This window comes from Drosophila sulfurigaster, chromosome 3, assembly GCF_023558435.1.
Source record: "Drosophila sulfurigaster albostrigata strain 15112-1811.04 chromosome 3, ASM2355843v2, whole genome shotgun sequence".
NCBI lineage: Eukaryota > Metazoa > Arthropoda > Insecta > Diptera > Drosophilidae > Drosophila > Drosophila sulfurigaster.
Window position 1 is genome coordinate 51,243,558 of NC_084883.1, and position 17,883 is coordinate 51,261,440.

Genomic DNA, 17,883 nt, shown 5'->3' on the forward strand with positions numbered 1-17,883 from the left:
ATTCAATCATGTTGTTGATTGAATTCTTTCAATAGTTATTTTTTGAACCTAAACATGTGGCGTATACATAATATCTAAAAAATGATAAAAGTGATTCGCTGTAGCAGTAAAGGAGTTTTCGATAAACACAGTTCGGATGACTGGCGATAAGTATTGACAGTAGGGTATGCTCAACTGCGAGATACAGCCAAAGCAACTAAGATCCGCGATTTTCCCCAAACAAAAGTGCTGTCGAAATAAAAGTATATTTCTATTTCGTATAGTCTTTAAGATCTAGATGTTCATTCCAAGGAACAGACAGGCAGACGCACTTGGTAATATCGTCTCGACTGTTGACGATGATCAAGAATATGTATTCTTTATAGGTCGGAGATGTCTCCTTCTGCCTGTTACATTTATTTCCTGCAGGCACAAAGTTATAATGCTCTTCTACCCTATTAGTAGCAGGTGTAAATTCTTCTCTTCATTTTTGCGGTCCACGTCATTTTATTCCATCATCATAAATACATTAAGTTCTATTTGCAAATGGCTTTCTTTCAAGGGTTAATATGTTCAGGAATTAAAACTACAACAAATAGATTGAAAAATAATATGAATCCAGCATTAATCCTTTATTATTATTTACTAGTCTTCTAATTTATAAAATGTCAAAAATATTCAAATATTTAGAAAGAATTTATTTGCATGGTCACGAAGGACAGTTTAAAGGACAAGTCAAGGCAAGACAAATATGATTACGCTTAACTTAAGAACTTCTTGTCGTCTACTCGTTAAATAAAGTTGTTAACAAGATTTCATCATATTAATATTTCTATTTGCTATTCACTTTGTTTACAATTTGTGCAACAAATCCTCGCCTGCTCTCAAACAATGATTTCATTTGCTTAGTGCAATTAACACGCTTCAACTTGTTGTCCATTGGTCGCTGCTAATAAAAAGATCTTAATAAATCAACTCGAAGCTTTAAGCAAGTGTGTGTGAGTTTGTTTGCGAGACACTCGTCCTCGGCCACAACTTGCCGTTTATCCCCCCCGCGAGATGATGATGATGATGATGGGGAGTCGTAACTCCCATTGCTCCAGCGCATTATGAGAGAAGACAATGCGCGGCGTCCCTCAAGTTCATATATCAAAAGCAGCGCCCCCAAGCCGCCTGTCTGCAATTTTCAAGTGTTTTATCAATTCTTTTTTTATACTTTATACGTTATACTTTATATATGTAAATGTGAGAGAGTAGAAAACAAGGGAAAGAGCTTAGAGTTTAGTAAAACCCAATCTGGAACTGCTGCTAGACAATCCTTCGAACACTTATCGCATTCAACATCATTTGCATGCGCGCGTGTTTGAAATCGAGGCAAATAAAAACGGTGAAACAAATAAAATGATGAAATAAATTAGAGAAATACAGCAACAACACACGATTCGCGCCGGAAAAACATTGGACAACACAAAAATCTATATATGGCTAACAACAAATATGCGCGCAGAAAGGCAGCAGCAGACAGTTTTCTAGTTGATTTTTTGCAATCTGCAGTTTTCTGGTCCTTTGTATGAAACGTCGGAAATGTTGCTACAAGTCTCTCTCCCCCAAAAAGCTGATGCTGCTGCTGCTGTTCCATGCCACATGCCACACCATCGAATGGTCTAAGAGTGAGCCTCAGTCGTCTGCTGTCTGGAGTCTGAACCTGCAAGCACTAAAGCAAAGCATTCGAGGGGGGGAGGGGGAAGGGGCACAACTCACTTGACTGCAGCAACAGCAACAGCAGCCACCAGACACGTAGCCACGTGTGTCCTCTTCTTCTAGCTTGTCCTCCAGTTTTGGGCAACACCTCGCGACGCATTCGTGGCATGTGACCAGCCAACGTACCGCGTTTAATCAGCGACAGCAGCCGCAGCAGCAGCAACAACGTCCATCGTCTACTTCTTCTTGGCCATCATCATTTATTGTTACCCCGACAAAAATTTACATCGCAGTCAGCGTCGCTGCAGGCAGCGTTCGTTGTTGTTTAGATTTCTTTGTCCCTACAACATTCCTGGCTATTTTTGGTGGTTCACCCATTTCAATATTTGCACACATTCCCCCCTCTTCCTTCTGCCTTCTGCTCTCTCCCAGTGGTTGGAATTATTTCCTGCTGTGTCTCTCTAGCATTTGGGGGGGAAAGACAGCTGCCACGTCCTTCTCCTGTTTGCGGTTCTATCATATATCATGTTCAGGCGCAACACCTCAAAAGCCGCACCTCCCGCAAATGCCTAAGCTGCGACTTGTGCTGCTTCTTCTTCGATGACTTACTTCTTTTTTTATGCATTTTCATTATTTCGAATTTCAATTTAGCAATTTTTTCCATCAATTTATTAAGCGCAACGCTTTCTTTCCTTTTTTTTGTTTGCTTTTCGTTTTTCAATTTGGTGCGCTTAAATTTGCCAGACTCGGGCGCTTATCTTTAAGCTCCTCAAGTGTGGCTGTGTGTGTGTTTGTGTGGCAGCCACATGTTGCAAGGCGTGCCAAAACCTTTGCCATTTATCTAGGGGCAAAACACTTAACAAATCTTCAAGCAATAAACACACCAGAAGTTCACACACACACACACACAACATGAGAAAGTGTTGCAAGGGATTAGCATATGCAGTTGCAGTGGCAAGCAGGCGGCATGCCACATGCTGCATGCTGCATGCTGCAAGTAGAAGACGACTCACACTGCGAGCTGCTCATGTAAGGCAAGGAAACAAACACATTTTAGCAAGTTGCAGAGCCAAGTGCCAAGTGGCAAAAGCAGCAGACAACAATTTGTAAGCCAACACACACACACTTGCATACACACACACACACTCACACTACCTCACTCACTTATAAGCACACCCAATTAACCAACGAGAAGAAGTCGAAGCTTCTGGCCAGTGGCCAACCACTGACTCCAACTCGGAATCCTGCAACTCAGACTCAGACTCAAACTCGGACTCTGACTCACAATTGCTGTGGCACTTTTGGAGAGTTGCCCCTAGCTGCATGTGTGTGAGAGTGTGTGGCAGGAAGCAGCACTGGCAGACGGAATAATTTTTCAAGCTGCCAAGAACTGAATGGACACTTTGGGGCGCCACTTGAATGAGCATTTTGCTCATCTCCCTCTTACCACATCTCTCTCCCTTTCTCGCTCTGTCTCTTGCTCTTTCTCTGTCTTGCCTGCTCTGTGTGTGTGTGTGTGTGTGTGTGGTAAGCAGTGGCAATTGTGTGTCAAGGTCGTTCGCATGCCGCCTGCTCCCTGCTGTTGTTTCCTGCTCCAAGACGATAGCAATGTTGACGACGATAACGTCTCCATCTCTCTGAGGCGAAATGCTGGCAAATGTTTTGCTCTAAGTGGACTTAACAGTTGTTGCTCTGTGTGTGACTCTCCTCCTCTTTCTCCTGCTTTGCTCCTGCTCTGCTTTCTGTGTGTGTGTCTGTAGGAAGTGTATTGTTGTTGGCTGGCAAGTTTGGGGGGAGAAGGAAACAGAGAGCTGCCTTGACTGGCTTTTCTGGCTTGGCTTGGCTTCGCTTGCCTCAGTTGGGAAGTCTGGGCAGCAAATCAGTGCTCTGGCTGTCTGCTGCTGTCTGCCCAGGCATTTGTTTGGTCGTCGTCCTTGTGCTTGTCCTTTGTAGACATTCTTGGGGAATACCTTTTAACAACTCAGACTTGTCTGCCTTTGCCTTTGCCTCTGCCTCTGACTGCTGCCTGCTTGTGTGCTACTTATTGCTGATCCTGTGGTTCTCATGCCACTTGTTGTTGCCGTTGTCAACTTGCTGGCTTTGTTCACATTTATATTTTGCTGTTGCTGTTGCTGTTGCACTCCGCCTCTGTCTGGCCAATTTCACTCTCGAAAATTGTGTGAAAATTGTTTTTCTTGTCTTTCAGCTTGCTTCGCCCTGCCTTCGACCTGCCCCTTGGCCTTTTTGTTTAAGATTCTGTGGTTTATGCATTTGTAAATAATCTTGTTTTACACAGACACAAAGACAGACAGACGTCCGGTCAACCCCATTCGGTTGGGGTGTGGAAAGCTTGGCCAACCGGACGGCTACATAATTTATGTGTGAAAAGTCTCTCTCTCAGTCTCACAGAATGTTGTGCATGTGTGTGCGTGTGTGTGTGTGCCGTAGATATTTGACTTTGGCTTAAGAATTTTAGACAACTTTCGAGTATGTTGTGCTATTGACAAAAAGGAAAGGGGCGAAAAGAGAAAGGAAGAGACGGGACAGAACTTGAGTCAATTATGCTGATAGATATCAAGTTAACAAATTAAATGCCTTTTGCCTTGGCATCAAATGATTGGCTTTAAATAAACAACTTGATTGGCTTGGGTTTTGCAACAATTTGTTATGAGCACCACAAACAAATTGCTTATGCTCGACTCAATATCGCAAATACATGTGTAAATTTCGTCGTGTCGTGCTTCTGGCATGCTTCTGATAAAATTCTAAAGTCTAATCAGGAATTTTGTGTGGAAAAGAGCGTTTGAGATAATTATTTCAAATGCTTAAAAGATGCAATTGAGTAAAGAAGAAGTGAAGAACAATTTGCAGGTCATATTGCAGTGCAATAAATATCGTAAAGTGAACAACTTTGTCATTTCGGCGTAAGAAATAAGTAGTTAAGACTGTTGAATATATTTCAAATAGGTTTGTGCTTTGAGATCTTTGTTATTAGAATGACTTTAGTATATAATAATTAGGTATATATTATGCATTATTTCTCCATAATTTCCTAAACATTCATCAAACTGAATAGATCAACCTGCGTATACTTAATATTGGTAAGCATTAAAAAATAATGTGATAAACTGAATCAATTGTGCAAATAATACTCTTTAATTTATTTAATTTATACAATTTTTGCTTAAGCTACAAAAGCAAGCAAGTTTTAAGAAATAATATAATAATATCAAAGCAAATTTTCCTCATGATGAATTTGATATTTTTTTTATCATATTGTAAGCAAGCTTTGCATGAGTTGATTAAACACTCATTACTCATTTACTAATACCACATATGAGCTAATGATGCATTCTTATTAGTCATATCATATTTTAAGCTATTGCATTAATTTTCTATTCATATGAACTATTTGTTTGCCTAATGTATTTTTCGCAAAAAGAAAGCATGAGTAATTTGCGCTTTTTGATTTCAAAGAGTGATATAATATTAAATAAATGATAATCAGCCAATATATATGAACTATGTTGATAAGCAAATACAACAAATTATATTTCTGCTACCAAGTTAAATTAAGTTGAAAATGTTAAGAATTGAAATAAACTTACCTATTTTATTCTTATTATTGCATATCAACTAGCATTGAATACACATTCAACCATAGATGGCGCCACTTTCAAATTCCCTTATAACGTCCCAAAGGCAATTTGGTCTAAATTATTGCCCTTAGTACACTGGGTAATTTCACTTAGCCAATACAACAACCAATACTTGTTGGCGCATGCGTTCCATTCAAATTCGCAAAGTTGAAAAACGATTTCAATTTAACGAACAATTAAATTATTTCAACAAATTATGCACATAAAAAGGTTGTATTCATAATATTAGAAACTCTCAGATTGTAGCACCCTTGAAAGTACATGTGTACCATTAGTTTTTGATAATACATACTATATTGTTGATATACTGCAGGTAGTCTCGCCTGATCTCAGACACGAAAAAACAAACACTATCAGTAAATACTAACAGTTCCCGTCACCGCATAGACACATGTGTGTGAGATCCAAATATATTGTAGTTAGATTCTAATCAGTGTTCGGTAGGGGAACACAACAACGCATTGGGGCAACAGAGTGTGGACAGCTCATGCTCTCAAGTATTCAAGTGTTTTCTATACTCAGTAGGTTCCAAAGTGCAGCTACAGACAGCAAACATTACGTAGTTTCCAAGCGATTCAGAGTTATTTTAACGCCGCCGCCAAATAACCATAAAATTGATCGATAAGAAAACATGTCAAAGTATTATCAGTAAAGCCGAGCGAATGGGATTAAGAGAGCGAAGCGAGGCGACTAAGAGCAAGAGAGAAATACTCAATGCTGTTCTCCAGACATAATTGAACATTGAAGAAAGCATTAACTTTACAGATAATACACATAAATACAAGTATGTATTCATTGCCAACGCTCGGACAGCATTAGAAACTCAGTCGCAGTCTTATCGCTGAAACTTATCAACCTACGATGAGCGTCAACGAGCGCGCGATCGTTCAGTTGAGTTAGAGCTATAGAAGTGTGCGGTTTATGCGCACAAGAAAAAGTACTACAACAAAAATTAACAAGTGTATAAAGTGTGATCCTGAAGTGAAAACTATAAACGGAGTAACAAAAGTAACAAATTAAAATTGAAAAAATCTAAAACACAATCAGCATTTTAGAGTGTCTAAAATATATACGCAAACTTACTATATATGCACAGCATATATATACGCTTATAATCTGACTGATAAGCAGCGCCGCTTAGTGCACTTTTTTTGGGGAACTTTTGAACTCTCGGCCGTTCGTCCACGATGATTTCCCATACAGTGAGGTGTGTGCAATACTATACTTAATTAATATAGTAATAGCTATATTAAACCGAGACTAATGTAGACATACTTAACCACTCCACAGAGTCTTCAAGCTGATGTATATCGTGGCTGGCATACTGATTAGCAATGAGGAAATTTGCGACACTGTCGATCGCATACAGATCGCGCCACGCGTCGAAATGAAACGCGTCGAACTGGAGCAACGTGACTTGACACTGACCAACAAATCAGACGCATCTCCCACCACAAAACGGCGTCGCAAAGTCAGTGTCACTGGCCTCGCCGGTGGCATGGTGAGAGGCGTCACCAGCCAGGTGACGAGTCGGGTCAGCAATCGGATCAGTTGGCTGCAAAAGGTGCCGCTGATCATCGCTCAATGGCGTGCCTTGGCCTTGAGCTTTACGGTATGGACCATACCCAACATTCTGATGGAATACACTTCCAGCTATGTTAGCAAGAAGTTCTTCATCAACAGCGACTGTGATATGATCTATAAATAGTCTTAACTTTAGTCTAAGTTCCAGCTTCAGCAAAACATTTGTACAGCAAGAAGTTGATTTTATTTAAGTTTAGAGCTAAGAGAGACGCGCGTAGTTTTTTAGGCTAAATACCGAGTTCAAAATAAATATTATGTTAGTAGACATCAATAATATAGTGATTATATGGTCCCAATACTCGAGTGTTCTGTCTCATACGTATATAACAAGTTTGCCCTCTCTAATCGCCTTCGGCTATGTAATGCTCCAGATTGTCGGGACTATTCGCATTGCCTCCATTGGCGGCACGCACATTAAGACTGTTGTGCAACATGTTCGCTATGCTGTCCACATCGAGATTCTCATCGGTGGCCGAGATCTTGCGCAAGGCGGAGCAAACAATGCTCAGATCACCCTTCAACTCGCTGACCACAGCCGTGATCTTCTGCGCATTGGACAAAACCTCAACGCTGCTCGTATAAGGATTGTAGCGGACGCCAAAAGGACGTTGTATGCTCTCAGCAAAGGCGCTGCAAATTAAAATTATAAATTAAATGTGGGTTTCATAAATTGAGTTTCCTCTTTCCTACCGCATTTGCTCTTTGGCCTCCTCGAAGGAATCCGTGTAGTAATAGGCATTCTGATAGGATGTGATGATGCACTCCTCCTTGCAGGTCAATTCCGGATCAAATTTCTTAATCTTTTCCTGCGCGGTTATTGCATGTTGCAGCTCAGCTATGGAGCTCAAGAGACCAGCGCCATACACCTTGAAGCTGCTGTCCGACTGCTTGCAGAGTCCAAACTCCACAGTGAAGAAGTAGAGCTGGAAATGTATGTATAAGGGAAGAATGACTGATGAGAGTGTTTAACTATGAGATACCCTGTTCCTAGGACTACAAAATAATTTATTGCATTACATTCACAGAATGTTTTTTCAATAAAATTGAGAATTTTGTATTTGAAACAAACAAACAAAATTAATATTAATTGCACATATTTAATATTCATATCTTGTAATTCAAATGTTGCTTTTCTTAAAAGCTTATAAGAAAAAAAGTACTGCAATTGAGAGTGCTCAGCTATGAGATACTCTGCTCCCAAGGGAAAAAATTTATCCAAAATTTTAACATTAAACTTAAAGAATATTTTCTAAATATAATTGAGAATTCTGTATTTTAATTTCACCTAAAGAAAACACAAAATCAAATTGTAATTAAATATATCTTGTAATGCAAATGCAGCATAGCTTAAAGACATATAGGAGACTCTTGTCTTCTGACTACAAATTAACTCCAAATTTCTATAACCAAAACAACAAAATATTTTTGAATTTCAATTTTGTCGAATAAAGTAATGTAAAAACTGAGCTGACATACTTATAAATATACAGAGTATCTAATAATCTAGTATATTTTTTCTATAAAACTGCAAAATTGCTTTTTTCACAATATTTAATGATATACATATATGATCTTATTAAAATGTGCCTAAATGTGGACTTTCCTGATTTGGTTAAGCAAGATGCGTAAAATAAGACTTGAGCTGCTTAATGAATACATAAATTTCAATATTACAATTTTAGTGTTTAGTACGTAAATAAAATCATATCTAAACTCTCTGTATAATTCATGATTGACAAAATCAACTCCACAGTTAATAATAATTAAGAATTCATAAGCTGAGATGCCTACTTTTGGCAATGACTTTAATTTACTAAAAACCAAAAATTTCCTTTGTCTATTTTATAATCGAAATAAAGTATATTAATTTATATCATATATTTTTCTTAACCCACCGTTGCCAATTTTTCAATATCCGCATCGCAAGCGCCAAGCGAAGCCAAACCAATCTCCTGCGAGAACTGGGCAAAACTCGAGTTGGCCAACAGCGGCATGTGACCCAAGAGTTCATGACAGCAATCACTAGAAAGTAGTCAAGTTAATCGAATAATACAACACACTCTAGGTGCTTACACCTACGGTTCAGGTGTGTAGAAGGGATCCGACGAGTGCCTGATGTACTGTGTGCAGTGGAACACTCGAAAAGCCAAACCAGAGAGAAAATCACGGGGCGAAAGATAACCCGCCACGGGACGCAGTTGAAAGCCCGTCTTGCGCTTCAGATAGGAACTGACATCCTGGAGCTGGGGCACATTGTCCTCCCGATAGCCACAAAACTTGACCAACTCGGGCCAGTTTTCCATGTACTCGGGCACCGCGTGCAGCTGATAGAGACGATGCAACTCCACAAACACCGTGCCCCTTTTAAAGAGGAGGGGGAGAACAAACTTTGTACCAACCACAGCGCTAAACCAAATGCAATTTTCACTTACCAAGTTTTCACCTCCTCAGGTGTGTACTGCACTCGAGGAATGGGATTGCCACTGAGGAATAAATGAGTGTGAAAGGGGAATATATCTAATATATCAAAGTTACTAGCTTAAGGTTTAACTTACTGCTTAAAGTTGTTGGCTATGGCCGAGAATTGTTCACGTCGCTTGCGATAAACTGGATCCTTGAAACCCGGATGATCTGCATCCAACTCAGAGCCATACATTAGCACATTCTGAGCTTGATCTAGGTCCGAAATTTTGCGTGGAAACCAAACCATATCGCCAAAATCTACACGGAAATTCAAATCAAATAAAACAAGGGGCAAAGTAATTTCTGATTTATGGAATAACAGTTGCTAACGCCCGACTAAGAAAAATTTCGTTTGGGCTTGGAAATTTTATTAAAATAATAATGCTCAATTTAAAAAATCAAAATCGTCACATAATAGTCTTTTTACATCGCGAGGCAAAAGAACTCCGATGGACACTAAAAATTTAATTGACTTGCTTATAAAAAGATCTTTAAATTGATGGTTCTTGAATGGAGCAATGATAGGCAAATTTTTTTACAATAAAAAATATTTCACATAATTATTTATATCGAATAAATCATTCAAACTGACGAATATTTTATTTCGAAACTTTTTGCAAATAAAATGAAGATTTAGATTCTCTAACATTCTAGCTTTTTTACAGCACCAGAAATATTATGGGGAGAATGTTAATCAGAAATTTATTATAGTTTAATAATTAAATTCAATTAAATTATTATAAAAACATTAATTGATATATTGAATACTTAATAAAAACTCGCAGAACAATAATTCACTAAATATACCAAATAGCCCTGAAGTTTATCTGTATTATTCTACAGTAGAATTTAATACAAAGCCATAGTTATATTAAAAAAGTAAATAATTCTATGTTTTAAACTTTTAGAATTTATTATAGATAAAATCTAAGTTCGCTTTTTACATAACTATAACCTACTTACAAATCTAAAGCTTTTTATAAGTAAGTTGTCTTTGCTGTTTGAATAAAACATTATGAAGAAATTTTAAATATTTTAAAAAAAGAAAAATGACCTTAAGAATCAAGAGGTTGTAATTTTCTAGAAGTTATAAATGCTGAACTCTGAATTCCTAATATATTTTATTGAAATTCACTTACCAAAACTGGAGCAGGCCGAAAGCGAAGGCGCCCTGGCCAAACTATGCGCATTCACGGACGTATAGTTGACCGAGGCGACCTCGCGATTGAGCATTTTGACCACCTGATCCAAGCGACGTGGATCACATTCGACATCCACTAGGACGTCGGCCTGATTGCTAGATGTCTCGAGTGGCGACAATTCCAAGTGCAGCACATTGATTCCCAGCTCCTGGAAAACTTGCAAGGCGCGTGCCAAATTTCCCACTTGATTTTTGAGCGTAAATAAAATGGAGATTCGTTCACCAGGCGCATGTTGACGCACTGCATCAACAGCTCCGCCGCTGCCATTGCGATCCTGCTGTTTTTTGGGTGAAAACAATAGAAAATTGTCGTTGGGCGCCGAGGCATGTCGAGAGAGACTTGCATGCGACGTGGCCGACGGCGATGGCGACGAAGAGGAAGAGGAAGTTGAAGAGTCCTTCTTAAGTGTATGCAATGGGCTGCCTTGTTTAACGGACCATTCCTGTTCGCCACTGCGATATAGCCACAAGCCCAAAAGACTTTTGCCCGATGCACTCATCTTCAAAAGGGATTCACAAAAGGTCACTAAAATGTTTCACACAAATCACAAAATTCTATTCCTTCACTTTGCACTGGGAACACGCGTCGTATGCGCAACGCAACGGCAACTGCAAGATCCTGGCACTGTTACAGCGCCTTTTATAGGCAGCTGCTGGCAGTACACACACACACACAGACACTTTACGCACTCTCACACTGACAGCCATTAAGCATACATACATATTCAATTGTATTTATTAAGTGTGCGTAGCGAGATAAATTTGTTCGAGGATATAAAAGCTACAAGTGACTTTTTCTTTTCGCAGACTCCACCTCTTTCTAGGTGTGTGTATGTGTGTGTCTGTGTGTGTGTGTGGGTGGGTGAGGGATACGCATCGTTTTGATTGGCCAAATCATGTTGAAATCAGGCTAAAGCTAAACGCTAACGCATGACGTCATTTCACTTTCTAATCAGTAGCAACAACATTAAATGCTTTGGCTCGACGACTTGTTGAGTTCAGCTCGAAACTTTTATTTTGCTGTCAGCGACTGACTTTCAAGCAGCGACGTATACGTAATTTATGCGGGCATGGAAAACGATGAATAAGGGGAACAAAATCTCAGCTTGACCATGTCAGCAACAGTGGCAACTAGACAAAAGTTTGAACCAGGAATTCAGTTTGGGGTTGCTCTTACACAAATTATGTTTTAAAATATTTTATTATGGTAATTTGGGAGGATAAAAGTTCCAAGAATTTTTTTAACATAAAGAAACGATTGATAAAAATAATAATCAACTTATTAAACGAAATAATGTAATTTTCCTGGAAATTTGTATATGCGGGGTAGAAGAAATATTATTTAAGGAATCATTTATGTGGCAAAAGAAGCTACCGTCAGGTTTTAGTTACTTTGGTTTTAACAATCTAGCATATTTTGTTCTATATGGTGTATTTTAAATGTAGCAGTAGTATATCGATATATCAAAAATAGGTATATTTCAGTATTTTATTTTAGAATATAATTGTTTTGTGTAATTCCACACTGTTTTTCTTTAATTCAAAATGGGTTGCGGGTATTTTTGATACAAACAATAATAACATAATAACTTTAGTCATTAAATTTCTGAAAATTTGGTTGCGGTCTGGTATAAAAATATTTTTAAATGGGGGGAAAACGTCTGGTATATATACGTGGCACTCTATGGTATATTTTGTGTACTCTATGGTATATTTTGGTACTATGTTCTATGTACATTTGGTATATTCTTAGTATCTAATATCGTAAATTTTATTTATTTTGCTTTCATTTAAAATGAGTATCGAGTATCTCTCAGTCGAGCACACTTTGTTTCTAGTTTTTACTATATATGCATTTAATTCAACAAATTATTTCAATAAATGTAATATAAATGTCTCCAAGAATATTTTTTAAAACGCAAAAAATTGAAAAAAATTTTAAATTTATTTTCGCCTTAAGAAAAAAGGAAATCTTTTATATTAAAATCTAGTAATTATAATATACAATTTTTCTAATTTAGGCTGCTAGTTTTCTTCAAGAAGAATATTCATACTAAAAGAAACTTTTCTTCCAATACATTTAAGCTTAATCCCACACAAAAGTAACCATCTATTTTAGTAGCTTCTTGTTTCCAATCCAACGCATTCAAGTTGAAGCTCATCAGTTAGTCAACTTCACGGTATGTGCCGCATGACTGGGACAACCACTTGATGCTTTTGCTTTCGCCTTGACAATGCGCTCTGAAAGATGTTGGCCAAGGCAGAGCAGAAGCAACAGAAACAGCAGTAGCAGCGTGGAGCCTAGCCCAAAGCCAAACAGAGTCAATAATAGATAAATGGCAATTTCTTTTTGCGGTTTGTCTGTTTTCAGTTTCTTTTGGTTTTTCGAGTCCTTTGTTTGCGCTTAGAGAAAAGCAAACAATCGTCGAGGGACAACAACCACAGCAAGACAAACTACGAGCTAGCTATTAAAATATGCGGGTGAAGCTACTTAGGAAAACTAAACACACACACACACACACATTCACACTCGCACAGCACTTTAGTGTGTGTGTGTACTTATGTGTGGGTGGATGTGATAAACGTAATGGGCTACACAGCGTATCCTTAGTCCTGCGCCGTGAACTTGGACAGACATTCAAAGTGATTGCTGTTGCGAAACTGTGAGCAACATTCCATTTATACACACTCGTTGATGGATTTATTGCAACTGGTTGCTTACAGTCAGTCGATCCAACTGATTGTGTTAAAGACAGACAGACAAGCTTAATGTCTGTTTGCCACTCGCTCGTTTAGGGAGGCGGGGTCATATCTTTCAAGTTTCAGCAGTTGGGGGAAGGGAAAACGGAAACCAACGATGAATGGCGTTTGTGATTTCTGTTGATTTCGGTATAATTAAGTTAAGTCAACTAATTCACAAGGCAGCAGCAGTGTAAGCGGGCAATGTCGAGAGGGGGAAGTACATGTATAGTATAGTATTCTATGCAAGTGATTACCCAAAATCCAGTTGAAGATTTTAAATACTTTTAAAGTGCATTGAGCATAACATCTAAGGGTGAGTTGATAATTTAGATTATACTTAGATTATACTATGTGCTACAAACTTTCTACTTTCAACATTTTGCAATTGGAAAATGTATCATTTATCAGATGGGAAAAGTCCATATAGAAATATACTATAGAATTTTACTATATACATATGTATGTAATTTCTAAAATACTTTTACTTATGTGAATGAAAAATAAATAATGCAAAGTGCAGATATTCTATTTGAATTGTCTGTAAGCGAAAGACCTTAAATTAAATTAAATCCTTTTTTGTATTAGAAATATTAAATATAAATAAAACAAGAAATATATTAGGAAACTTTTTTTTTTTTATTACTACAATATCTTTTAATTTTAGGATAAAGAATAAAGTGTTTCTAAATACAATATTATTTTAAAAATTGACTTTTTTATCAAGTTCTTAAAACAAATACAAATTAACTCAACTGTAAGATATCCGCTGCCCATTTTTAATGAAAGCTAAACAGTACAGTATTATTCTTCAAATATACCAAAATAATATACGACATAAATATACCAATGGGTATATACATATATATAATGTGTGGTATTTTAATACAGTACTGCACTCAAAATATACAATAGAGTACTGAGTCAGTATACAAATTACTAATTGTTAATTTTGAACTTTTTCTTTGTGTAGTATTTTAAGATGTTGTGACATGTTTATATTTAATTTAATTTATTTTATAATTATATTAATTTATGTGGTGATTTTAATATTAAATAATAATTTTATTATTTTTTTGTACTATTTATTGTTCGGTTGTTCATTGTTTGAATTATTTATCATTTTATTCAATTTTAATTTCTTTGATTTTGCTAATATTTTCTTTTATTAATTTATTGAATTTGTGTTCATATTGATTTCTGGTATGGCGCCAAAATTCAAATGCAAATGCGCTTTCGATGCCCCTGAGGCACGGCTGGCAGTCGGAGCTTGTGTTGCAAGCACACAAGAGTAATGCAACACAAAGCCACCCCCTAAAAGCAAAAGGCAAAAGCCAGAGAACGGATGTGCGCATGATTGAAAGATGGCAACCCCCAAGGGAGGCGGACCAGTTGCGAACTCACAAAGCGTTCTTTAGTTGTAAACAAAAACAAGTTGCAAGTTACGCAAAACGGCAAAAGCGCGAAGAGAGCGAATGTGAGAGGGAGAAAGTGGTGTGGAGCGTGTGACAAAGGGAGCGCAGAGAGAGCGAAATTGAGAGAGCAAGCTTCCTGACGATGAAGAAAAATATCCCAACCACACAGAGCAGCAGAGCGTGGAACATTAACAGTCAAGTGGACGTCAAACTGGGCTGAAGTACGAAGACACAACGCCAAGGAAATTATTGATTTTGTAAAGTGAAAAAAAGTATCTCTGGGCTGAATGATTTTTGTGTGTGGCAATGTTGTGTGCGATTTGCAAGTGAAAATTCAGAAAGTGAACAACTAATTGCAGTTAGCAAACGTAGACGTAGGCGTAGCTGTAGCTCCACAAATAGGCGTGGCAGCTGTGCTGGGCCATCGAAATGGCCGACAGCGAATTTGAGGAATTCCATAGGCCCATATTTGAGCCACATGCAGTCAGCAGCAGCCCATTTGGCAAAAAGAAAAACACACATGCATTTTACTCGTAAGTACACACACTTCACTTCAAATCCCACCCAATTAGTGTCGACGAAACCGCAGTGAAAAATCAATTGCGACACGTGTTTGTCATTCAAAATTTAAACTCTTTTTTTTTGCTGTTCATCGCTAATTGATTTCGATTTCATAAACACACACACACAGTCTCATACCCAACGATGACCTGGATGATTCGCACTCCTCGAAAAGTGATGGCTCCGATCAGGAGGAGGAGGCGAAACTACAGCGTCAAGTCGAGGACGATGAGCTCGGCGATGGCCTGAAGGTGACACTCTCCTCGGATGGTTCGCTCGACACGAATGATTCATTCAATTCGCATCGCCATCATCCGCTGAATCATCAGGATGCCATTGGCGGCTTCATTGGCATCAATGGCATGACAACTGGCCCCGGACCCGTGACCATTGGCGCCACCACAGAGCTGTTGACACCCACAGCTGCAGCGGCCACACGACGTCGTCGCAAGCTGCCCGAGATACCCAAAAATAAGAAATGTAAGTGGAGATCTTATACATTCCCTCTACAACCCAAGCATGTGTCCACAAACACGTCCTGTCTCCCGCCTCCCAACGTAGTTGAAGCTAATCTACTCATGGGTTCGTTGCAGCTTCCATTCTACATATTCTAGGTGCCGCTGGACAAACGCCCTGCACGCTGGCGGATGAGTTTCGCATTGGCGGCGCCACAGCAACTGGAGGAGCTCCGCCACGCTCCAATCAGCAGCGCTCGTTCTTGTCGCTCAAGTGTGGCTATCTGCTGGACGAGGACTCCAGTCCGGATTCGGAGCGTTTGCAGAGCCTGGGCGATGTGGACAGCGGACACAGCACCGCGCATTCGCCCAACGATTTCAAGAGCATGTCGCCACAGATCACATCCCCGGTGTCGCAATCTCCATTCCCGCCACCGTTTGGTGGTGTACCCTTCGGCCAGCTGGAGATGCTGGAGGCCACACATCGGGGACTGCACAAGTTTGTGCCCAGACATCATGATGAAATTGAACTAGAGATTGGAGATGCCATCTATGTGCAAAAGGAGGCCGAGGATTTGTGGTGCGAGGGCGTCAATTTGCGCACCGGACGTCAGGGGATCTTTCCCTCGGCCTATGCCGTTGATTTGGATTACAATGAGTTTGATCCGACGGTGCAGCTGGTGAAGAAGGAGCGCTACCTGCTCGGTTATCTGGGTTCCGTGGAGACGCTGGCACACAAGGGCACCGGCGTCGTCTGTCAGGCAGTGCGCAAAATTGTGGGTGAATATGGAAATTCGCCAACGGGACAAACGTGCATTTTGGAGGTATCCGATCAAGGATTGCGCATGGTCGATCGTTCGGCACCAAATGTAAGTCAAGCTGAGAGTGTTGCTTACTTTACCTTACTTTACTTTACTTTACTCATAAATTGTCCTGCTAAACAGAACAAAAAGGAGAAGAAACCCTGCATCGATTACTTCTACTCGCTGAAGAATGTCTCGTTTTGCGCTTTTCATCCACGGGATCATCGCTTCATTGGCTTCATCACCAAGCATCCGACAGTGCAGCGCTTCGCCTGTCACGTCTTCAAGGGCTCTGAGTCGACACGACCCGTTGCCGAGGCTGTGGGGTGAGTTTCAACTTGATATCCAACCCCTATATGAAAGATGATATTAATTTTTATTTCTACTTTATCCAACAGACGCGCTTTTCAACGATTCTATCAGAAATTTATTGAGACCGCTTATCCCATCGAGGACATCTACATTGAGTAGAAACAAAACAAAAAGAAAGTTTAACGCTTTAAAATTAAAAGAAAAACAAAAAGCAAACAACCACACATTATTACAATACAATATGATATATATTTTTTGTGTGATTATTAATAAAAAAAAAAGAGAATCTCCACAAATGTTTGGTCTTCGTCAACAAAAGCAAAAAATAACAAATGAAAAATCTAAGCTCACATACAAAAACAAAAACACAAAGTCTAACTAATACAATAATTTTCCAAGTGAAATTCCAAAAAAATTTGCAATCTTTAAGCATGTAAATAGTTCATTTCGGTTCGTAAAGCAGCACACAGAACACACAGCGATTAGACAATTTAAGTGTAATTTATAGAAATGCGCTATAATCCCAAATTGAAAACACACACAGAAAACAAATACACAATGTGACTTTAAATAGCAATTTCCGATAAACAAAAAAACAATACATTTACTATATAAACAAATATATGCACAAACCAGATGATTATCTATCGGAAGAACTAGAAACTAATATCAATCAGTTGTACCACACAAGCTATATACACAATATCTTCGCGACTTTTTGTGCGGCCAAATATATACGTATCCAACGATCCAACAAATTAGTCAAGATCTTTCATCTGGTTGTAGAATCTTTTTAGTTATCGAAATGTAAGGCTCAATACCTTCAATTCCACACGCAAATATTCTAGTATTACTTACTTATTATTGAAAAAAAGAAAAGCCCAATTCTAAGATGTGTAAAACAAATCTATATATATATATATGAAGTCGAAAATATATGTAAACAAAAATATATATATTACTATATATAAAACTCTGAACAGATTTGTGTTTTCTTTTTTGGGGGGGAAT

At 38.6% G+C, this 17,883-nt stretch overlaps 3 protein-coding genes across 4 annotated transcripts; 2 read left to right on the top strand and 1 right to left on the bottom strand.

Moving 5' to 3' along the window:
* The first annotated feature begins 6,241 nt into the window (after positions 1 to 6,241).
* On the top strand, positions 6,242 to 7,210 carry LOC133843345 (uncharacterized). Its single transcript, XM_062276853.1, has 2 exons — positions 6,242 to 6,546; positions 6,630 to 7,210. The coding sequence occupies exons 1-2, from the start codon at positions 6,527 to 6,529 to the stop codon at positions 7,045 to 7,047; spliced, it is 438 nt and encodes a 145-aa protein (XP_062132837.1). The 5' UTR covers positions 6,242 to 6,526; the 3' UTR covers positions 7,048 to 7,210.
* A 54-nt stretch (positions 7,211 to 7,264) lies between these two features.
* LOC133843344 (tryptophan 5-hydroxylase 1) lies at positions 7,265 to 11,253 on the bottom strand. The gene is made up of 7 exons (XM_062276852.1): positions 10,526 to 11,253; positions 9,479 to 9,644; positions 9,356 to 9,406; positions 9,003 to 9,284; positions 8,819 to 8,945; positions 7,614 to 7,846; positions 7,265 to 7,553 (listed from the first exon to the last, which is right to left on the bottom strand). Exons 1-7 carry the CDS (start codon positions 11,085 to 11,087, stop codon positions 7,265 to 7,267), a joined length of 1,710 nt encoding a protein of 569 aa, XP_062132836.1. The 5' UTR covers positions 11,088 to 11,253.
* A 3,275-nt stretch (positions 11,254 to 14,528) lies between these two features.
* Positions 14,529 to 17,528, top strand: LOC133844272 (JNK-interacting protein 1). 2 transcript variants are annotated; one of them, XM_062278190.1, is made up of 5 exons: positions 14,529 to 15,274; positions 15,433 to 15,782; positions 15,917 to 16,626; positions 16,702 to 16,886; positions 16,959 to 17,528. In XM_062278190.1, the coding sequence occupies exons 1-5, from the start codon at positions 15,171 to 15,173 to the stop codon at positions 17,029 to 17,031; spliced, it is 1,422 nt and encodes a 473-aa protein (XP_062134174.1). In that variant the 5' UTR covers positions 14,529 to 15,170; the 3' UTR covers positions 17,032 to 17,528. The 2 variants fall into 2 exon arrangements, with proteins under 2 accessions (XP_062134174.1, XP_062134173.1); XM_062278189.1 differs by having other exon boundaries at positions 14,530 to 15,274; positions 15,896 to 16,626.
* The last annotated feature ends 355 nt before the right edge of the window (positions 17,529 to 17,883 follow it).

Excerpts from the sequence above, each read along its gene's own strand:
- LOC133843345 (XM_062276853.1), top strand. The coding sequence starts at position 6,527 with ATGATTTCCCATACAGTGAG. Across the intron at positions 6,547-6,629 it reads ATGATTTCCCATACAGTGAG|AGTCTTCAAGCTGATGTATA; the intron begins GTGTGTGCAATA and ends ACCACTCCACAG.
- LOC133843344 (XM_062276852.1), bottom strand. The coding sequence starts at position 11,087 with ATGAGTGCATCGGGCAAAAGTCTTTTGGGCTTGTGGCTATATCGCAGT. Across the intron at positions 8,946-9,002 it reads CCCTTCTACACACCTGAACC|TGATTGCTGTCATGAACTCT; the intron begins GTAGGTGTAAGC and ends ACTACTTTCTAG. Across the intron at positions 7,554-7,613 it reads GAGGCCAAAGAGCAAATGCG|CGCCTTTGCTGAGAGCATAC; the intron begins GTAGGAAAGAGG and ends TTTAATTTGCAG.
- LOC133844272 (XM_062278189.1), top strand. The coding sequence starts at position 15,171 with ATGGCCGACAGCGAATTTGAGGAATTCCATAGGCCCATATTTGAGCCA. Across the intron at positions 15,275-15,432 it reads AACACACATGCATTTTACTC|TCTCATACCCAACGATGACC; the intron begins GTAAGTACACAC and ends ACACACACACAG. Across the intron at positions 16,887-16,958 it reads CCCGTTGCCGAGGCTGTGGG|ACGCGCTTTTCAACGATTCT; the intron begins GTGAGTTTCAAC and ends TTTATCCAACAG.